At 43.7% G+C, this 23148-nt stretch overlaps 1 protein-coding gene and 2 pseudogenes across 3 annotated transcripts in view; 1 reads left to right on the top strand and 2 right to left on the bottom strand.

Annotated features, from left to right (window-relative positions):
• Positions 1-1203: 1203 nt before the first annotated feature.
• The window catches only part of LOC126949770 (coiled-coil domain-containing protein 136), a 113503-nt gene continuing 91558 nt past the window's right edge, over positions 1204-23148 (top strand). Inside the window, exons 1-7 of one of the 3 annotated variants that reach the window (XM_050782554.1) lie at positions 1204-1356; positions 7753-8141; positions 9260-9444; positions 11299-11551; positions 15957-16078; positions 19677-19714; positions 22750-22917. In XM_050782554.1, coding sequence (XP_050638511.1) covers positions 7896-8141; positions 9260-9444; positions 11299-11551; positions 15957-16078; positions 19677-19714; positions 22750-22917 — 1012 coding nt within the window. In that variant the 5' untranslated portion in view covers positions 1204-1356; positions 7753-7895. Of the gene's footprint in view, positions 1357-7752; positions 8142-9259; positions 9445-11298; positions 11552-15956; positions 16079-19670; positions 19715-22749; positions 22918-23148 lie in introns of those variants that run through there. The other 2 variants (XM_050782553.1, XM_050782552.1) reach the window with 2 other exon arrangements.
• LOC126951812 (uncharacterized) lies at positions 1987-2030 on the bottom strand (annotated as a pseudogene).
• LOC126951813 (uncharacterized) lies at positions 2476-2543 on the bottom strand (annotated as a pseudogene).

The raw sequence follows: 23148 nt of genomic DNA, 5'->3' as shown, positions 1-23148 counted from the left end.
CTTCCTCTCTTGCTTTTTCTTCCTTTTTCTTCCTTCCTTCCTTTCCTTCCTTCCCTTCCCTTCTTCCTTCCTTCCTTCCCTCTTTCCTTCCTCCTTGCTTTCTCTCTCTTTCTCTTTCTCCTTCCTTCCTTTCTCTCCTTTTCTTTTCTCTTTTCTTTTCTTTTCTTTCTCTCTTTCCAGGATCTCTGTGGCCTAGGCGGGAGTGCGATGGTATGATCATGTCATGGCTCACTGCAGCCTTGCTCTCCCAGCTCAAGCGATCCTTTTGCCTCAGCCTGTCAGTTAGCTGGGGCTATAGGCGCATGCCACTGCACCTGGCCAATTTTATCTATTTATTTATTTATTTAATTTTTAGTAGAGACGAGGTCTCACTACGTTGCCCAGGCTGATCTCAAACTCCTGGGCTCAAACAGTTCTCCCACCTCGGCCTCTGAAGGTATTGGGATTACAGGTGTGAGCCATTGCACCGGGCCCATTTCTTTCTTTTTTAAGGCTGAATTGTCTCCTGAAAAATTTTAAAAAGCCCTCTTTTCTATTTGGAGGTGTATCCTATTCTCATGAGGTAATCCTTCCATCAAATCGGCCTGAAGAACTGAACAATGGTGAACCCAGCTGGGCTCTTCTGTCTCTAATGAGACAGTGCTGTGACTGATAGGGGATTTCTGAAGGTTTTTCTTGAATTGTTTTCTTCTACTCTTGAAGGGTTTTCTTGAATTGTTTTCCTGAGCTGATTACTGACTCCCTCAGACCGCTCTTCTCCAATTTGGGGAGGAGGAGGGAGTAATTTGTGAGAACACGGACAATTTTATTAATTAGCATTCTTACTCTACTATCAGGCTAGCTCCAGATTTTACATCTTTTCTACCCTTTGGCCACCCGACTTAATCTCTTTCTTTGTTAGGTTATCAATAGTTAATCTTTTGTTTTTTAAATAAACTATATACTTAATGTCTATGGCCAGGGTAGTCATTCTGTGACATAGCTTCTTCGCATGGGTTGCTAATTGTCCATCAATATCCCGCATCCTTAAATAATAAATAATTCTCCAGTTCTAGGTGGGCTCACGGCCACCCAGTGAAAAGCTACATTTCCCAGCTTCCCTTGTATCTGGGTGTGGCCCTGTGTCTGAATTCCGACCAATGGGATGTGAGCAAAAGTGATTATGCCATTTTCAGGTCATAGCCTTAAAAGGAATGAGTGTAAACTCCCCTTTCTTTTCCCACTTCTCACTGGCCAGGATGCAGACATAATGGCAGGAGCTGGAGCAGCCACCTTAGGACCCAGAGCTGAAAGCCACATGTTGAGAAGGGCAGAGATACTGTATCCACTCTGGATTGCTGACCTTTGAACTATTATGTAAGAGAAAATCAAAATTCTATTTTAAGTCACAATAGTTTGGGGTATTTGATTACCTGGACTACATCTTAAGTAGTATAGCTTCATGCCACTACCTTCACCCAGAAGCCTGTACCTCCCCTTCATTTGCATGTACTTATGTTTTCTTTTTTTTTTTAATTATACTTTAAGTTCTAGGGTACATGTGCACAACGTGCAGGTTTGTTACATATGTATACATGAGCCATGTTGGTGTGCTGTACCCATTAACTCATCATTTACATTAGGTATATCTCCCCTAATGTTTTCTTAGTTCATGTTTTATGTCCATGTTTTTACAAAGTAAAATGTTTAGTAGTCCAACTAATTTTTTTCAAAGAACCAGCTTATGGATTTATTTTGGTGTGCTTAGTGTTTTGAGATTATTTTTGCTATATTTGAATGAATTTTAAGCCATTTATAGAATCATGGGGTCACATACTTTTCTTCTCAACATTCTTTCTCCATTGTTTCATTGTCCTATGCCATCTAAAATTGCTGGAAAGAGGTCTGAGGCCAGTCTCCTTTTATCCCCTGGGTAGACTGTCTGCGTCTTCTTTCTGGATGTTTGAAGCATAATTTTTTTGTTTGTTTGTTTGTTTGTTTTTAATATGGGGTTTTCCGGTGGAAACCAGAAAACCTGCTAGAGAAATTCTCTTTTTTTTTTTTTTTTTTTTTTTTTTTTTGAGACAGAGTCTTGCCCTGTCACCCAAGCTGGAGTGCAATGGCGTGATCTCGGCTCACTGCAACCTCCACCTCCCACGTTCAAGTGATTCTCTTGCCTCAGCCTCCCGAGTAGCTGGGATTACAGGCGTGCGCCACCACGCCCAGCTAATTTTCAGTATATTTAGTAGAGACGGGGTTTCACCATGTTGGCCAGGCTGGTCTCGAACTTCTAACCTCATGATCCTCCCGCCTCCATTTCCCGGGTTCAAGCAATTCTCCTGCCTCAATCTCCTGAGTAGCTGGGACTGCAGGTGCCTGCCACCACACCTGGTTATTTTTTGTATTGTTTGTAGAGATAGGGTTTTGTCATGTTGGCCGGCCAGGCTGCTCTCAAACTGGTCTCAAGTGATCTGCCCGCCTCAGTCTCCCAAGGTGCTCGGATTACAGGTGTAAGCCACCATAACCAGCCCTGCTAGACAAATTCTAAAAGAGCGGTAACACTTAGTTAATGCATTCTTTATCCCTAAGATTTAGGAACTTCATAAGAGCCAGTGGCTTCTTTGCTCACTTTACCTGCAATATAGTAAATTCAGTTCTTTTGCTAAATCAGGACTTTTGTTTGTTTGTTTCAGAAATGACTGTTTCTTTTTATGTTTTTTCTTACTTTTTTGAATTTCATTTATTCCCTAGGACTCAATCTGCATGTTGGATTAACATAACTATTTTCTATGTCTCTCATTTCTCCCTAGTCAGTTCATCTCTCTCCCCAGCTTTACTGTGTCATATTCTCAAACCTGTCATCCATGTCGCTGACTCAGTTTTCTGTCATGCCAGCTCTACTTCTTATGGCTTCTAATATGACTTCCAGATCTTTAGTGAGTTTTTCTTGTTTCTTTTTTTCTTTTCTTTTTTTTTTTTTTTAGTTTTATTTATTTATTTATATTTTTTGAGATGGAGTTTTGGTCTTGTTGCCCAGGCTGGAGCGCAATGGCGTGATCTTGGCTCACCGCAACCTCCGCCTCCTGGGTTCAAGTGATTCTCCTGCCTCAGCCTCCCGAGTAGCTGGGATTACACCTATGTGCCACCACTCCCAGCTAATTTTGTATTTTTAGTAGAGACAGGGTTTCTCCATGTTGGTCAGGCTGGTCTTGAACTCCCAACCTCAGGTGATCCACCCACCTCGGCCTCCCAAAGTGCCAGGATTACAGGCATGAGCCACAGCACCCGGCCTGGTTTTTCTTGTTTCTTCACTTACCTCTTTTGGTCTTAATTTCATCTTATTTTGGTATCTCTACATTTTTGTTCAGAGGGTCCATATTATATTTAATTTCCTTGAGAGTACAGAGAAGAGTCTTGTCAAATATTTTCTTCTACTTCCTGGGATCATTATTCTTTTGATATGCAGTTGTCATGTGTACTTTCCTCCTGGCATGCTTTGGGAGAGGAGGGTAGCATCTTACAGAGATCCTGTGATAGAGCTTTACTAAGAAATAGTGACTATTTTAATTTTTTTAAAAAGTGTTTACCTTGAATCCACTAACCCTTTAGATAGAGCTTCTATTTCACAGGAAATAAGTAGCTAGAGAATCAAACTAAACATCACCCCATGGAAGCAACCAGACAAACCTAGAAGGTAGGACATGGTGTGGGACAACTCACTCAACTGCTCTCACTAATAAGTGTCCTAAAAAGGGGAATATACTAAATTAAATAAGCTAAGGGAACATGCTTGGTCCTGGATTGGGTACTGATTTGGATAAGCCAACTGTAGTAATAATTTTGGTTAATTGGAAAAAGTATAATGTGGCCTGAAAATTAGGTAAGATGAAAATATAGGGAAAAACAAAGGCAGAGAGTGTCAACTAAATGAATCAGGTTGTTAAAGAGAGTGTCAACTAAATGAACCAGGTTATTAAAAAGTTATAAAACAATATTTAAAGTATGATCTCATTTTGGTTTTATACACACACACACACACACACACACACACACACACACACACACACACACACACAGTTATAGTGATGTTCTCCAGGAGGCAGGACTATGCTGAGTTTTATTAAAAACTTGCTGTATTGCTGGCCATGGTGGCTCACGCCTGTAATCCCAGCACTTTGGAAGGACAACGTGCATGGATTTCTTGAGGTCAGGAGTTCAAGACCAGCCTGACCAACATGGTGAAACCCCGTCTCTACTAAAAATACAAAAATTAGCCAGGCATGTTGGTGGGTGCCTGCAAGCCCAGCTACTCTGGAGGTTGAGGCAGGAGAATCACTTGAACCTGGGAGGCGGAGGTTGCAATGAGCTAAGATCGCTCCATTGCACTCCAGCCTGGATGACGGAGCAAGACTCCATCTCAAAACAACAACAACAGAAACCTTGCTGTATTTTCCAATATTCTAGAAAGCTTTGCACTGCTTATGTAATAATAAAGTGTTTTAAATAGTGACATAGATTTAAATGGGACAGACTTACCACAAAGATAATAAAACTTAAAGCTTCAGGGCCTCTAATTCATATGGGCCTTATGAGGCCCTAGGAGGACCTCTAGCAATTTTGTATCATACTTTCGTGGGTGTTTTAATTTTATTTGTTAAGTTCTAGCATCTTTTCACTGTGGTGAAATATATACAACATAAAATGTACCATTTTAACCATTTTAGGTATGCAGTTCAGTGGTATGAAGTACATTCTCACTGTTTTGCAACCATCACTGCCATCCATCTCCAGAACTTTTTCATCTTCTGTAACTGAAACTCTGCACCCATTAAATAATAACTCCCTATGACTTCCTCCATCCAGTCTTTTTATTTTTAAGAGTTTCCAAAATTGTATAAACTCTTAGCTTCACAAAACCTGGGTCAAGCCCCAGCTGACAATTGAATGTCCTAGTAATTCCTGTGCAAGCTATGAAATGATACCTTGCACTGCCAAAGTGGCTTTGGCCTCAAATCAAAGGACAGTCAGCATAGTTGAGGCTGTCACCAAAGTTTTCATCACTAAATGTGCAAACAGCAGTAATTGTGGCAGCATCATTATTACTGAATACACAAGGAGGAAAAAGCAATGTTTTCTCAAGTTATTGGAACCCACATCTATATAACTTTCCCCAGAAGCTACAAGTTTGTAGTTTCTACAGTCCTAATTTCCTGTAAATTAACCCTATTTTCTTCATTGTTTAAAGTTATTGGTAAATAATTTTACATCTCCTTTTCCAGAAGGTAGTCACATGGCCTTACCTAGCTGCAAGAGAAGCCAGGAAATGTAATCTTTCTTACAGGAGACCTGTGCCCAACTAATGATCAAGTATTCTGTTACTAACAAATCAGAATGGGCCGGGCATGGTGGCTGAGGCCTGTAATCCCAGCATTTTGGGAGGCCAAGGCAGGCGGATTACTTAAGGCCAGGAGTTTGAGACCAGCCTTTAGCAGAGATGGCAAAACCCCATCTCTACTAAAAATACAAAAGTTAGCCAGGCATAGTGGTGCACATTTGTAGTCCCAGCTACTCAGGAGGCTGAGGCAGAAACCCCATCTCTACTAAAAATACAGAAGTTAGCCAGGCATAGTGGTGCACGTTTGTAGTCCCAGCTACTCAGGAGGCTGAGTCAGAAGAATTGCTTGAACTTGGGAGGTGGATATTGCAGTGAGTCAAGATTGTGCCACTGCACTCCTGCAGCCTGGGCCACAGAGTGAGACCTTGTCTCAAAAAAAAAAAAAAAAAAAAGAAAGAAAGAAACAGAATGGGTGTTGGGACAGACAACTAACAGACAACTAAGTATCTGTCACATGGTTTCTATAAAGATTCAATATGCTTGTTTTTGAGGTTTGGTGGGGGAAGTAGGAAGGGGTGCGCATCTTTGTGTTTGTTTGTTTGTTTTTGTTTTTGTTTAAATACAGACAGGGTCTCATTCTGTTGTGCAGGCTGGAGTGCAGTGGCAAGATCACAGCTCACTGTAGCCTTGAACTCCTGTCCTAGAGTGATCCTCCCAGGAACCTAGGCTTTCCAAAGCACTAGAATTACAGGTGTGAGCCACCTTAAAGCACCATTTACACAACTGTTTAGCATCTTGTTTAGAGCTAAAAAATCATTTGCTCACAATCAGCTTTCTAGACTGGGCACCCAAGCCTTCTTCCTCTGAGGGTTGAACACCATAGAAGTGGGCTTAACAGACTTGTACGGAAAAGAGAAGTCATCTCCCCAACTGACTCTTGGGTGTCTCAATGGCCAAGTATACTCAAACCGTATGTCTAAACCAATGAGCTTTATTGTTGTGGTTAAGCTTTAACTGTGAACAGCAACATATCATTTTATTAATTACTACGCTTTTGTGCTGTGTGTTCCCTTTCTAGGTTATTTCTAGGGAAATGCAAACCAAAGGATGTGGTCTCTAATCCAATCCTTAGAGAATGTGACCATGAAATCACTTTTCCTACCTGGTAAACAAAAGATAATGAGAAAAGTGAGGTCGGAAGTTGCTTTACTGAGTCAGGAGCTATAACAGGTGCTGGAGCAGGGGTGTGATCTGAAGGACCAGAGGGAAGGACTGATGAAATTGGACGGGGAGAGCCTCCAGGCCCTTTAGGCTTCTCTCTGACTTTATAATGAAATGCAAAAGTCAGCCTCCATGCTTGTCCTTTGTGTGTAATGATTGTCAAACTCTTTTTCTGTATGTGTCACATTTGACCTTGATGGTTAGTTCATTATGTAATAAATTCAGAATTTGGGCCAGACACAGTGGCTAATCCCAGCACTTTGGGAGGCCAAGGTGGGCGGATCACCTGAGATCGAAAGTTTGAGACCAGCCTGACCAACATGGAGAAACCCTGTCTCTACTAAAAATAGAAAAAATTAGCTGGGCGTGATGGCATATGCCTATAATCCCAGCTACTTGGGAGGCTGGGGCAGGAGAATCGCTTAAACCCAGGAGGCGGAGGTTGTGGTGAGCCGAGACCACGCCATTGCACTCCAGCCTGAGCAATAAGAGCGAGACTCCATCTCAAAAATAAAAATAAAAATTTAGAATTTGGTCCAAATTAGAAAACAGTTTCTCCCGGGAATGGCCTTGCATAGTGGTCAGCCTGCTTGGTTCTCTCCCCCTGACCTAGCAGCCCATGATTTGGGCTCTTTCCTCCTCTGGTTCAGGGTTGAGGGACGCTGTCACTCTCCGAGAGGGGGAACAGCTTGTGGACCTAGCAGAGGTTCTATTCCTCCCAGCCAGAGCCCTAACAAAGCCAGCCTCTGGATAAGAAACTAATTCCTTCCCCTGCTTCTTCAGTTTGACCTCTTAAGGGAAATAAGTCCTGCAGAAGTAAGCAGCCTGGCGCGGCAGAACGCAGAGCAGGCACCAACTGCCCTGCAACTGCTTCCATAACCTGCAGATCCACCAGGGTGTCGGGGACCCACATGATGCAAAGCTTAGGAAGACGGGGTTTTCAATGGACACGCAACTTTTAAAGTTGTGTGAGATAGGTTGCATTCAGAGTAAGGAAGGGTTGAAAGGCAGGAAGGGCATTTTCCTCTTAGCAGTGGAAGGAGCTTCCTGACAGCCCTCCTTGCTTGCTTTCTGCCTGGCTCACCGCTTTCTCTGCAAGTTCTGGGAGGACTATGTCCTGGGGTCCTGAAAAGGGCTGGGGGTTATCAAGGCACCGATAAGGCACACAGGCTCTCTGGAGGAAAAGGGAGGCTCCTCTGCACTTCCCCTTCCTGCAGGTCCGTGCTGATTTTTCGTGATGTCATCCATTCATCATTGTGAGCTGACTGGCGGTCCCAGGGCTTGGCCAGCTGCCCAAGGCCAGGAGGGGAGAGAGAGATCCCAGGACAAATGTGCAGCAGACCCCTGAGCATGTGTAGAAATGTCATCAGTTCCACATGGAAAGACTTGGAGGAAATCAAAGAAGACAGTAAAAGTCACAAGATCCTATCCAACCTTCCCTTCCCTGAATGCCTGGGAAGAATTCAGGGGCCTCTTTCCTGTGGATCAAGAGCCGAACCCTGGAGTGGGCCTAGGTGTGGAGGAGGGACTGCTCTGCCAGGTGGTTCATTCTCCAGAATTCAACCTGTTTCCTAACTCCGTGGTGTTTGAAAGCAACTTCGTCCAGGTACTCTTGGGTGGCACAGAATAGCACTTTTTGATTCTTCTAAACCTGTTACCAAGATATGACTGAGAGAGTCCATCCCTGAAACTGGGGCGGAGTGAGAATTGAGGCCAAGAAGCTAGTGACCTGGAATACAAGGCCATCCCCACTGACCTGGGCTTTGCTGAGCCTCAGACAGGGCTTCTCCTATAGATAGCTGTCACCCAGGGAGAAAGGTCAGGGGTCCTCTGCTCTGAGAGGAGAATTCAGTATTCTAATCCCCCAGTTTACTTCAGCCCCCAGGCTGTCACCTGAAGTAGATGAAAAAAGAAGCAGTGAAAAGAGACGCTTCTTGAGAACAAAAATGCGGATTGGAGAAAGAACAGCACCTGGGGACCCAGAGACAGCTGGGCTCAGATTCCAGTCTTCTGCCTTCTCCTTGGGAGGTGACTGTGCAAGTAACCTGTGCAGCCTGAATCTGGCCCCTTTATTGTAAAAGGTTTGAACTGACCTGAGGATGAAATGCTAATACAGCAAGCAAAGCACCTGGTCTAACAGGCACTCGGTGCATGTTTGTCTCCTTGCCTGGGCTCTCCTCTGGTTGGATGGAAGCAAGAATAAACATCACTTTGGAGTTAGAGAGGACCTTCCTGTTCAGTGAAGGTGCAGGAGATAACAGGGCCCCTCAGGAAGGACCAAGAGGATAAATTTTTCAGAGAAGGCCAGGAAACAGTCCAGGGAGGATTGGCAGAAATGACAGATGGCAGGGAACTCCTGAGCTGTAATTCTTGTGGGCAATTGTTAACAAAGGGTGATAGAAATATTGTTTAAATACTAGTAGTTGTTTAATCAATACAGTGGTTATCAATAAGAATTGATATTTGGCCCCAACTGCCACGGAACATTTGACAATGTCTGGAGACATTTTTTGTTGTCCCCATTTGGCTGGTAGTGCTACTAGAACTAGTAGGTAGAGGTCAAGGATGCTACTAAGTATTCTCTAGTGTGCAGGGCAGTATCCTGCCCTCAACAAAGAATATCCAACCCAAAACATTAATAGTGTCGAGGTTGAGAAACCCTGGGCTGAAACAGATGGCGGCTTTTGCCAAATGCTCAGGTTGTGCCTGGGGGCTGTGTTGCAGGTCAAAAGGGGCAGGAATTGGAGAGACATCTACAAAGCCTCCTACACTATGGCCCTGGGGGTGACCTCCTCAGTGCCCTGCCTGCCCCTCCCCAACATCCTACTCATGGCCAGTGTCAAATGGCACCAGGGGCAGAGCCAGACATGGAACAGACCATCCACAGCCCCCAACATCTTCCTGAAGAGGTGAGCAACGCAGATGAGAATGGAGGACAAGAGGGGTGAGGGGTGGATGCAAAGTGAAGGTTGCTTGACTACTAAACTCAAGGAGAACATAGAGATGTCATCAGCAGTAACACTGATTTTTTTAGACAACAGTATCCTAAGACAGGTGGTACGCTGGAAGGACAGAGGCCAAGTGGGACAAAGGGAGATGTCATGTGGACAGGAGTGAGGGGCCAGTCTACCTGCCCACTTTCTTTCTCACTGCACGGACGCCACTGAATTCATAGGAAATCTCTCAGCATTGGGCCCAAGGCAAGGAGGCAGTGAGGTAGGGCAGATGGAGCACTGGTTGGGGAAAGGAGATTATTTTTAGTTCTTGGTATGCAACTAACTGGACTCAATTTTTAAAATCACAAGTTATTTGCTGCTCCTCAGTTTTCTTTTTCCTCCCTTCCTTCCTTCCTTCCTCCCTCCCTCCCTCCCTCTCTCTCTCTCTTTCTTTCTTTCTTTCTTTCTTTCTTTTGAAAGTGAATCTCAAAAAAGACTGTCACCCAGGCTGGAGTGCAATGGTGGGACCTTGGCTCACCGCAACCTCTGCCTCCGAGGTTCAAGTGGTTCTCCTGCCTCAGCCTACCAAATAGCTGGGATTATAGGCGCCTACCACCACGTCGGGATAATTTTTGTATTTTTAATACAGACAGGGTTTCACCATGTTGGCCAGGCTGGTCTTGAACTCCTGACCTCAGATGACCCACCTGCCTCAGCCTCCCAAAGTGCTGGGATTACAGGTGTGAGCCACCATGCCCTGCCAGTTTTTTTTTTTTTTTTTTAATCAGTAAAATAAAGGGGACTAAGTTTCACTTAGAGCTGTAGCATATAGTGACATCATGCTTGTCCAGGATGAAGTAGTCTTTTTAAATCTTTGGGCCTCTTTAGATAATCTGTAGGATATCTCAAGAATCTCTAGAAATTCCCAAAAGTCCAGGAAAGCCCTTCATTTCTCCATGTTACCTCGGTGATACACCTCTTCATGATGTTCTTGGTGTACCTGTAGCAAGTACTGCCCAGTCCCAGCTGACTAATATTAGATCCAAAGCCAGATCCTTGAACTTTAACTCCCTTGGGAAGACTAACTGTGGCATTAAACTCAATAAATGAACAAGCCAGACAGTGGGGCAAGCTCCTTTGGTGCTTTCAAGAAAGAAATTTCAGCTGGGTGCGGTGGCTCACGCCTGTAATCCCAGCACTTTGGGAGGCAGAGACGGGTGGATCACCTAAGGTCAGGAGTTCAAGACCAGCCTGACCAACATGATGAAACTCCATCTCTACTAAAAATAAAAAATCAGACGGGCCTGGTGGCACATGACTGTAATCCCAGCTACTCAGAAGGCTGAGACAGGAGAATCACTTGAACCCGGGAGGCGGAGGTTGCAGTGAGTCAAGATCGTGCCATTGCACTCCAGCCTGGGCAATAAGAGCAAAACTCTGTCTGAAAAAAAAAAAGAAAAAAGAAAGAAAGAAATTGCAAAATCTTATGACTCCAGCCACCTTACCTCCTAGGCTGTCTCTCTCAAATAGGGTCTAAGGCACACAAGAATCATGGCAGGGTGGGTGGAAGTTACAATGCAAGTTCCAGGGCCACACCCAATTCCTACTGAATCTGAATCTTTAGTGGTGTCTTCAGGTGTCTGCATTTTAAACAAACTCAGCCGGTGTATTTGGTCTCCCCAACATTTGAACAGCACTGTGCTAAAGCACCCTCTTTCCTACCTCCAAAAGCCTTAGTTCTAAAGAAGACCTTCCTCATTTTAATGAAGACAGGGTCAGATTGGATGCAATAGGGTTGTCAATGTGTGTCTTCCCTGGTGGCTTCAGGATTCTCCCATTGAAGTTTGTGGAGCTCCAGGTATGTGACCACCATCAACGCATCCTGCAGTTGAGAACAGTCACCGAGAAGATTTATTACCTAAAGCTCCACCCTGACCATCCTGAGACTGTCTTCCACTTCTGGATCCGACTGGTTCAAATTCTGCAAAAGGGGCTGTCCATCACCACCAAAGATCCTAGGATTCTTGTCACTCACTGCCTGGTACCCAAGAACTGCTGCAGCCCCTCAGGAGATTCAAAGGTAAGTAATCACCATTGCCAACCTCCAGCCAAGGCCAGAGCAGTGAGGTAGAGCTTAACCCAGCTGGTATGTGAGCACCCTATGAAGGTGATCTCAGCTCGAGGCCTTTTCTAAACAGCTTTATTGAATAGCATTTAGAACCATAAAATCCACTATGGGGGATTTTCTTATTTTATAATTGTTTTTTGTTTTTATATATATTTTATATAAACAATTTTATGTAAATTGTTTATTGTTTTCTAAAATCTACCATTGCAGATTTTATTGTGGATTATGTTGAAACCACAGTTTCAACACTTTCAGTAGACGTATAGAGTCATGTAACCATCACCACAATCCAGTTCCAGAACATTTCCATTACCCTAAAAAATTCCCCCTCGCCCATTTGCAGTCATTCCCTGTTCCTACTCCCAGCTCTAGGCAACCATTATCTGTTTTTAGTCTCTACACATTCATCTTTGGCATTTCATATAAATGGAGTCTTACAACATATAGTCTTTTGTGTCTGGCTTCTTTCACTTAGCATAACATTTTTCAGGTTCATCCATATTGTAGCATGGGGACAACTCCAGGGCAGACTCACAGAGTATTTGTAGTTTCTTTTTGTTTTATTCTGCTTTTTCTTTTTCTTTTTTTTTTTTTGAGATGGAGTCTCACTCTGTCGCCCTGGCTGAAGTGCAGTGGCGCGATCTTGGCTCACTGCAACCTCTGCCTCCCAGGCTCAAGTGATTCTCCTGCCTCAGCCTCCCAACTAGCTGGCATTACAGGCGCGCACCACCGTGCCCAGCCAATTTTTGTATTTTTAGTAGAGACGGGGTTTTGCCATGTTAGCCAGGCTGGTCTGGAACTCCTGACCTCAGGTGATCCACCCACCTTGGCCCACCGAAGTGCTGGGATTACAGGCATGAGGCACTGTGCCCAGCGTTGACCATTTTTCAATTGGGTTTTTTCTTCTTGTTGCATTGTAAGAATTCTTTTTATATTCTGGATACAAGTTGTTCATCAGATATATGAAAATATTTTCTCTCAGTCTATGAATTGCCTTTCATTTTCTTAATGATGTTTTTGAGGAGCAAAAGTTTTTAATTTTGATAAAGTGCAATTGTCAACTTTTTTCTTCTTTTTTTGAGACAGTCTCGCTCTGTTGCCCAGGCTGGAGTGAAATGGCACAATCTCGACTCATTGCAACCTCCACCTCCTGGGTTCAAGTGATTCTCCCACCTCAGCCTCCCAAGTAGCTGGGATTACAGGCATGCGCTACCACACTCAACTAATTTTTGTATTTTTTGGTAGAGACAGGGTTTCACCATGTTGGCCAGGCTGGTCTCAAACTCCTGACCTCAAGTGATCCACCCGCCTCAGCCTCCCAAAGTGCTAGGATTACAGGCGTGAAACTTTTCCTTTTATGGATCAGGTTTTCTATGCATATCTAAGAACTCTTTGTTCATTCCAAAGTCACAAAGATTTATCCTATGTTTTACTTTAGGAGTTTTATAGATTCAGCTCTTACATCTATGATCCATTTTGAGTTAATATTTATGTATAGAATGAGGTAATGATCTAAGTACTTTTTCTGTGTATGTGGATATGTAATTAGCCTAGCACCATTTGTTGAAAAGACTATTCCTTCCCACATTGAATTGTCTTAGCACCTTCGTCAAAAATCAACTTACTATCAATATAAGGATTTATTTCTGAATTATCAGTTCCATTCTGTTGATTTATTTGTCTATTCTGTGTCAATACAACAATGTCTTGGTTAATGTAGCTTTACATTAAGTTTGAAAATGGGTGATATAAGTCTTCCAATTTTGCTCTTTTTCAAGCTGTGTTGGCTATTCTAGATCTGTTGCATTTTAATATAAATTTTAGAATCAGTTTGTTAATTTCACAAAAAAACCTGTTAGAATTTTGATAAGCACATGTTGAATTTATACATCACTTTGGGGAGAAGTGCCATCTGATAATATTGAGTCTTCCAATATCTGAATATGGAATGTCTTTTCATTTATTCAATACTTTAGTTTCTCTTAGCAATGTTTTGTAGCTTTTGTTTTGTTTTTAATAGAGATGAGGTCTCACTGTGTTGCCTAGGTTGGTCTTGAACTCCTGGGCTCAAGCAATTCTCCTGCCTCAGCCTCCCAAAGTGCCAGGATTACAGGTGTGAGCCACATGCTCGGCCTATTTTGTAGTTTTTAGTAGACAAGTTCTGCACTTATTTTATTCAACGTTTTCCGAAGTATTTTATTGTTGTTGATGCTGTTGTGAACAGAAATGTTTGTGTTTTGTTAATTTCATTTTTGGGTCATTCATTGATAGTATTAGAAATACAATTGGTTTTTAAATATTAACTTCATTATACATTATAGCAGTTTTATGGATTCCTTGGGATTTTCTACCTACACACCACACACACACACACACACACACTCATGCCATCTGCAATAAGGACACTTTCACATCTTCATTTCCAATCTAGGTTTGTTATATTGCTCTATTGCACTAGCTACAACCTCCAGTACACGTTTAATAGGAGAAACAAGAGCAGACATCCTTGTCTTGTTCCTGATCTTAGGAAAAAAACATTCAGTTTTTTGCTATTAAGTATGATGCTTATTATGAATATTTGTAGATGCCCTTACTCTGGTTGAGGAAGTTCCCTTTATTCCTAGTTTATTGAAAAGGTTTTCTTTCTTTTGTTTTCTTTCATCATGAATGGGTATTAGATTTTGTTAAATGCTGTCTCTGCATCTATTAAGAGGATTATGTGGTTTGTCCTTTACTTTGTTAATATAGTATATAACATTAATTGATTTTTTTAATGTTAAACCAACTTTGTGTTCCTGCAATAAAATCTGCCTGGTCACAGTGCATATATTTCTTTTTCATATGTTACTAGATTCAGCTTGCTCACATTATGTTGAGGAATTTTGCATCTATGCTCATGAGAGATATTGGTCTGAAATTTTCTTGTGATATCTTTGTGATACCCTAGCTTTGGTATCAAGTTAATATTAGCCTCATTGAAGAAGTTGAAAAGGATTGCCTCCTCTATTTTCTGAAAGAATTCATGAAGCATTGCTATTACTTCTTCTTTAAATATTTGATAGAATTCACCAGTGAAGATACCTGGGCCTTTTTGCCCCAGAACATGATGAATGTAAGTCTGACTTCAGCTACAACAGAAACTCCGTGAAGGCAGGGGGTTTTATCTGTCTTGTTTATGGCTATATCTCTAGTACCTGGCACCTAGTTGGCATTCAATAAATATGGAATGAATGAGTGGCTATGGACATGGACAGCACAACTGGAACACTTTTGAGTATCACAAGCAGCAGTAAAGAAATTAATTTTGCCCCAATGTAAGAAGCAGCACATTATAGGATATATAGGATATATCTTAGAGAAATTAAATTTTAAAACACTAATTAGGCTGGGCGCGGTGGCTCACGCCTGTAATCCCAGCACTTTGGGAGGCCAAGGTGGGCAGATCACAAGGTCAGGAGATCAAGACCAGCCTGGCCAACATGGTGAAACCCTGTCTCTACTAAAAATACAAAAATTAGGCCAGGCGTGGTGGCTCAAGCCTGTAATCCCAGCACTTTGGGAGGCCGAGACGAGAGGATCACGAGGTCAGGAGATGGAGACCATCCTGGCTAACACAATGAAACCCCGTCTCTACTAAAAAATACAAAAAAATAGCCGGGTGAGGTGGCAGGCGCCTATAGTCCTAGCTACTCGGGAGGCTGAGGCAGGAGAATGGCGTAAACCCGGGAGGTGGAGCTTGCAGTGAGCTGAGATTCGGCCACTGCACTCCAGCCTGGGCGACAGAGCAAGACTCCGTCTCAAAAAAAAAAAAAAAAAAAATTAGCCAGGCGTGGTGGCAGACACCTGTAGTCCCAGCTACTTGGGAGGCTGAGGCAGGAGAATCGCTTGAATCCAGGAGGCAGAGGTCGCAGTGAGCCGAGATCACGCCACTGCACTCCAGCCTGGGCATAAGAGTGAAACTCTGTCTCAAAAGAAAAATCCCACTACATTTCTATAACAAATATATGATTCCCCTACATTTAAGTATAAAACCAAACAGCATAAACTTTATTAAGGCTTATATTAATAGGCTATTCATACATTATATTAAGGTATATTAATAGGAATAAGTATCTGCTAAGTTATGTTAAAAGTATGTAACGAAGATATTATCCTTAAGGCACAAAAGGACATTTTTACCTGTACAAGGAGTGTAAACCAAAAAATATGGCCTCAGAATTGCCCCTGTGAGCAGCTGGTGTGGCTGCACTTTGGAAATTTTTGAGTTCTAACACTTTAGAGTCTGAACCATGATATTACGAAAATGTGAAGACCCCAAGGCCTTAACCACCTGGTTCTGCTTTTTTTCTTCATATAGTTAGTACAGAAGAAACTCCAAGCCTCCCAGCCCAGCGAGAGTCTCATTCAACTAATGGCCAAGGGGGAGAGTGAAGCCCTCTCTCAGATTTTTGCCGACTTACACCAGCAGAACCAGTTGAGGTACATGACTTAAATCAGGCCAGCCTCTGACATTCCTTCCTGCAACCCAGATGGTCTGGGCTGTGAGATCCAGAAACCAAACATCTTGGTTAATGAGCACAGGGTTTTACGTGACCAGGCACGGTGGCTCACGCCTGTAATCCCGGCACTTTGGGAGGTTGAGGCAGGTGAATCGCTTGAGGTCAGGAATTCAAGACCAGCCTGGCCTTGATATACTGCCACTCACTATCCAGTCTTTTTTTTTTTTCCTTTTTGAGACAGACTCTCACTCCATCACCCAGGGTTCAAACGATTCTCCCGCCTCAGCCTCCCGAGTAGCTTTGACTACAGGCATGTGCCACCATACCCCCAACTAATTTTTGTATTTTTAGTAGAGACGCGGTTTCACCATGTTGGCCAGGCTGGTCTCAAACTCCTGACCTCAGGTGAGCTGCCCACCTCGGCCTCCCAAAGTGCTGGGATTACAGGCATGAGCCACCGTGCCCAGTCACTGTTCAGTCTTTATCCTTGATTCAGATCAACCTTCCTCCAGCTCTCCTTGCCTTGTTCTCCTTCTCCACACAGCAAGCATGGTGGGCTTGACTCCAGAGGAGGACTACTATAAAAAAGGAAACGAAACTCTCCAACAATGAGGATAAGTTAGGTATACAGGTGAAAAAGTAAAACCTAATTTCTTTTTTTGTTGTTTTTTGTTTGTATATTTGAGACAAGAGTCTCACTCTGTCACCCAGGCTGGAGTGCAGTGGCACAGTCTCAGCTCACTGCAACCTCTGCCTCCTGGGTTGATGCGATTCTCCTGCCTCAGCCTCCCAAGTAGCTGGGATTACAGACGCATATCACCACACCTGGCTAATTATTGTATTTTTAGTAGAGACAGGGTTTCACCGTGCTGGCCAGGCTGATCTCGAATTCCTGACCTCAAGTGATCCACCTGCCTCGGCCTCCCAAAGTGTCGGGACTACAGGTGTGAGCCACCATGCCCAGTCACGTAAAACCTTATTTCTAATCCAGTTTCTAGTCCTACAGGGAAATAACCAAAACCATAGTTCAAAACATTGTCAACTTATTGGATTTACTTACCTACTCACCCAAGGTCTCTGGTTGGACTTTATGGTGCTTCTGTGGTCGTTTTCTTAATATAGAGTCTGTTCTGGAAAGCTCCATGCTACAGATCTGTCTTCTTCATGGCTGAGGCAATGCTGCTGTATGTACGGATGACTTAGCATTAAGTCTTGGTATAAAACCGGTTGGTTTAAAAGAAACATGAGTTGAGCGTACTTAGACCAGAGGGTACCACAGAATATTCAGTCCCAGATAAAGTGGGATCCAGGGTCCTAGTGCCTGTTACTTATGGTTTAATAGAAAGGGGAGGACAGAAATAAATTAGTAAATGTTACCAGGAGAGAAAAATGAGGTATTAGAGAGGAGAATTTTGTCACAACAGGAACCAGTTGGACCAGCAGTTCAGAGGCAGAACAAATTCCCTTTCTTTCTGAGCACTGGTAATAAACTGAAAACCAGTACAGCTCAGAGGAGGCAAGCACTTATAGCAGCAAAGTGCTCACATAGACGTAGGCCCAAGTCACTGCTCTGACTGCACCCTTGAGCATATCGAAACTTGGGGGCTCAGTTTTCAGATCTGTAATATGGAAATGAAAATAGTGCCAACCTCATCCAGATGTCAGGATCAAATGAGCTCATATGCATCAAGCACTTAGAATGCTCCTCAGCATATTTAGAGGCAAATTGTAAGAAAGCTCCCAATAAGTATTAACTTGTATTATTAATTCTAACTTGGCTGGAGGTAGAAAACTATTAACACAAGAGAAAGACTGATCTGTTTCCCAGTATAAAGAATATATCCTAGAGATTGTCACTCCATATATCATACAGAGCTCTGTAATGAAGGAACTGCTCGATGAGATGTTATATTGCTGAGCTAGAGGGCACTGGACTCTAATAGAGCAAGGTAGTTTGAAACTACTTTTTGGCTGTCTCAAAATATCAAATCGCTGACTCTTTCTTCCTTCCTTCCTTCCTTCCTTCCTTCCTTCCTTCCTTCCTTCCTTCCTTCCTTCCTTCCTCCCTTCCTTTCTTTCTTTCTCTCCTTCCTTTTTCCTTCCTTCCTTCCTTCCTTCCTTCCTTCCTTCCTTCCTTCTTTTTTGAGACAGTCTCACTCTGTCTCCCAGGCTGGAGTGCAATGGCACAATCTCAGCTCACTGCAACCTCTGCCTCTTGGGTTCAAGTGATTCTTATGCCTTAACCTCCAGTGTAGCTGGGGTTATAGGCACTCACTATCATGCCTGGCTAATTTTTGTATTTTTATTAGAGATGGGGTTTCTTCATGTTGGCCAGGCTGGTCTTGAACTCCTGGCCTCATGTGTCCACTCACCTACCAAAGTGCTGGTATTATGGGATTGAGCCACTGTGCCTGGCCAAATCACTGATTTTTAAATTACTATTTAAAGAACAGCTTCTGTTTATACCTCATTGGTCACACTCAGTCACATGACCTCACTCAGCTGCAAGGGAGGCTGGGAAATGCATTCCTCATTTTGCATAGCCACGTACACAACACAAAATTAGGTACTGTGCCCCCCAGGGAGAAGGCAAAAAGGGTCACTGGGGGCCTACTGGCACTCTCTGGCACAGACAGCTTTTAATATTTCTAGAAGTTGAGAGGAGGCTAAGATCTGAAGTAGAAAATAGGCAATAGACAGCTAAAGAAAGGGTGAAGAAGGGCCGGGCAGATTAAGGGAATGGGCAGGTGCAAGGCTGAGGCTTCCGCAAAGAAAGAAGCTTGGTGGAAGGCCAGTGTGGAAGAGCAGGTAGTGGTGGAAGAGAATAAGTAGAAGAGGGCAGGGACTGAGCCAGGCAGGGCCTGGGAAGCCATGCGAAGAAATTTAGAATTCCAGTGTCATGGAAGCCTTAGCAGCATTTTAAACAGGGAAGTGAAGTGATCCAATTTACATTTTGAAAAGGTCATGCTAGCTGTTGCCTGACAGTTAATTTGAAGGGAAGGAGAGATGTGGAAAAACGAGTTAGGGAGCTATGGCAACCTAGTCTGGGCAGATCAGAAGGATGTAAGAAACGAGGGGAGGAAGGGATTCGTTTTTGCTTCACTGCTATCTTGATAATTGCTTTGTACAGACATTTAGCGCCTTCTCTTCAGTTTCCCAGAATGGAGTCCCTGAGTGATGATTTTTCTCTCATTTGGGCTGGTTCTAGTCTGGTTGCAATTATTACCAGTTTTTGCATACTGGCAACAACATGCAACTTAACAGCAAATAAAATAAATGGCTGAGATGCAGAACTGAACAGATGGCGTCACCCCCTCCTCCTCAGCAAAATCAGCAGCATGGGCTCTGCTCCCCACCTCCCACCCCATTCCACCTCCCCCTTCCTGATTTTTTTTTCTGGAACTTTAATATGCGTCACACCCATCCAATATAGCCACAGCTGGCCTTTTTCATATTTATATCTGTCTCTAAAGCTTTGCATCAGGAACTTTTGAACAAGATCTGAAATACAAATTTAATGTTCTTTTCCTTTACTTTCAACTTTCATTTCCTTGATCCTGAAATGGCTCGAGTTTCAGGAGCAGCAAAAAGTTGGAGACAAACAAGAACAGCTCAGGTAAGGGAGGGCACAGGGTACCATACCTCAAAGAGCTTTCTACTCTGGATATAAGAATAAGATCCCCTCCAGCCCCCATCCTGGTTGTCCTGGTGCTGTCAGTATTGACATTGTCTTTCCATGCCTTAGTTTGAATTCCTTTAGGCTCTCTGGCCACCACAATCAAGTTGGCACCAAGTCCTAACCAACTTCTTTCTTTGCAATTTGTCTTCTATTCTTTACTTCATTTCTACACCCACAGACCCTACACTAGCCCAGCCCTTCTCATCTCAAGCCTGCAGCACTCTTCCACAAGTTCATTTATCCATTTATTCATTCAAAACCATGCACTGAATACTGTGTAAGTCCCAATTACTGTGATGGGCTTTAGGGTCACCATGTAGAAAGACCCCATGGTCCCTCAAGAAGTTTATAATTTGGTAGTGTCAGATGGGGAAATCCCCGAATTACAAAACGTCTCCTTCAGGCAACATTCAAAGCTTATGCCTAGGGTGCCAAAGGAGCACAAAGACGGGGGTCCCTCATTCCTGCCAGGAAGTTGGCCTGGGAGGCATGGTTTCTGAACTGAGTCATAGACAATGAGTGCAAGTGAGCTGGCTGAAACAGATAAGGCAGGGCATTCCAGGAAGAAGAAACAGAGTCTGCATGAGGCAGCATGACACATTCTGGAAAAAGCAGCCAGTTCCCTATTTCCAGCTTCTATTCACCCCAAATCCACTCAGTTTGCCATGCATGGCCCTGCACAATCTTCCCCCATCTCACCCATCTCACCTGCTCACTCACTGTTCCTCTAATAGCAGCCCTCTGCCTAATCATCTTCTCCAGCCCAAATATTTTGCTCCAGCAAACCTTAGCTATCCCATGCCTCCTTCATCCCCCATCCACTTCCTTTCCCCAATGCTTCACTCTAAATCCTGCCTATCCTACTAAATCCTACCCTTCACACAACACCTTCCTGCCAGGCTAATCCTTCCTTGGTCATAACATCTCTTTCGTTATTCCCTAGTTGTTTTATAGGTTTGAGGGATATTTCTTTAGTGAATACTAAATTGTTTTCATGCTTCTCAGTTGTCCACAGCATGAAGCAGAGGGCTGAGAACACAATGGGAGGCAATAAATACCCATATACCATGCCACTAATAAATTATTCCTTCACGTTGGTTCAGTGGGCAACCAGAATATCATAACATATTTATAAATTTAGAGAAGACTGTAGGTCCCAGGGGAACTCTGCTAACTTTCATCTAAATCAGGGATTACAAATTTATAGGTCTGCAGGTGATATAAATGGGTAAAAGGGGCCAGGTACAGTGGCTTATGCCTGTAATCCCAGCACTTTGGGAGGCCAAGGCGGGCAGATCATGACGTCAGGAGTTCGAGACCAGCCTAGCCAACATGGTGAAACCCCATCTCTACTAAAAATACAAAAATTAGCTGGGTATGGTGGTGTGTACCTGTAGTCCCTGCTACTCGGGGGGCTGAGGCGGGAGAATCGCTTGAACCTGGGGAAGTGGAGGTTGAGGTAAGCCAAGATCACGCCACTGCACTCCAGCCTGGTGACAGAGTGAGACTCAGACTTAAAAAAAAAAGTGGATAAAGGGCTGGGTGACATGGATGTAAGAAAAGGTTAACTTTTCTCTAAATTCTATTATAAGTAAAACAACTGCTGGCAGCTGACACTTGGTGTCAAAACTGAGAAGACAGCAGGGAGCGGTGGGGATAGTGGCAATGAGAAAGTGAAAGCTTCAATTAAGACTTCCATTAATTGTTGCCATGCTGGAATCCAGGCCAAATATTCTAGTTTTTCAAGAGAAGCCAAAAGATCTGGACATACGTGGCATACTACCTTCCTATAAAATATTAAAGCATAGTATTGGCTAATACTTAGTGGGCAAACAAAACATATCTGCAGACCACATTCAGCCTGGAGGCTGCCAGCTCACAGCCCCTGTTCTAAATGGTGAGCACAGCTGTGGCTGCCTCACATTTTGTCCAAGTCTAAGAATGTTTTCTCATGTTATGCGACTAATGACATGATGGTGATTAATTTCTCTGCATTTAAACATACATTCAAACACACATATGTATAAACATACACACTCAAAACATACCCCATGGCATTAGGCTTGAAAAAAACAGACGTGAGGATTATTTCAAACATTTCTGGGACTTGAGAAAACAGAATTTTAGGGTCACAGGGTATCTGGCATCATGGGGCCTACCATGCCCAAGATGTTCCTAGGCTGAAATTGAATTGAAATTAACCATCCCATGTGGCCTCCAGGCCATCTTTTCTCATTGGGCGAGGTAGCATACTCTCTCAGTTTAAAGACTGTTATACCCCAGCCTCTTGGAACTTTTGGATAAATAAGAGAGACTTACAATTGGAAAAACCAGAGGCCCAACAGCACCTGTGTGGCTGACTCTTTGCACTCCCCACCAGCAGGTGGTGTGGCCTATTATGGCAGTGCTTCTCAAAGTTTAATGTCCAAACAGTCCCCCATAGATCTTGTTAAAAGGCAGATTTGAATTTCTTGGGTCTAGCGGGCTTGAGACTGCGATTCTAACATGCTTCCAGGTAATGCCCAAGGTGCTGGGCTGCGGGCCATTCTTTGAAAAGCCGGGCCCAAGTGGATCAAGAAAAGGCTCTGGCTTAAGGTCTGCTGAGGTTCGAGGCCATCGCTAGTTCAGCTAGATGAATCTCCTGGGGGAAATTCACTCAGTTAACCCATCTGAATCATATTAGGTCTCTCCTTTTACTGGTGCTTCTTGTTCATGTGATATAGTGGTAAGAACGTGGACTCTGGAGCCAGGCTGCCCAGCTTGGAATTCTGACTCTGCCTCTCCTTGTGTGACCATTGGTAAATTACTCATCCTCTCTGTCCTTACAGAGGTGAGGATTAAAGGACCATGAAGGCATGTAATTGTTTGGAATGGTGCCTGGCACATCATAAGCACCCCCCAAATGTCGACTGTTACCTGTGAGTGCTCTGTGAACCAGCATACAAACAAATGCATTTCTTTACTTGATCTAGGGAGAGATTCTTCCCGTGAAGACAGCATCCCTTGCACCCGTGACCTACGTTGGAGAGCTTCATTCACGTATGGAGAGTGGGAAAGAGAGAACCCCTCCGGCCTGCAGCCCCTGTCACTCCTCAGCACTCTGGCAGCCTCCACTGGGCCACAGCTGGCCCCACCAATAGGTACAGCAATGGGAGGAATCCCCTGCCATTGTGGGGCAGCCCTGGTATTCAGCCTCAGGGCTGGGTCAGGTCCTGGGGTCCTGAGAGTGATTCCAGAAAGCTGTGTGGTATGGTCGAGGGATGCTAGCCACAGAGACCTCAGCCCTCTTTTCCCAACTGGGCTGAGCAAAACCCTGATGTGTGGCACCTCCAGGGCCCCCAGAGTTCCCCCAGATGCTGTTGATGCTACAG

This window comes from Macaca thibetana, chromosome 3 (genome assembly GCF_024542745.1).
Source record: "Macaca thibetana thibetana isolate TM-01 chromosome 3, ASM2454274v1, whole genome shotgun sequence".
In the NCBI taxonomy this organism is placed as follows: Eukaryota; Metazoa; Chordata; class Mammalia; order Primates; family Cercopithecidae; genus Macaca; species Macaca thibetana.
This window is presented reverse-complemented; position numbering and strand designations above follow the sequence as displayed.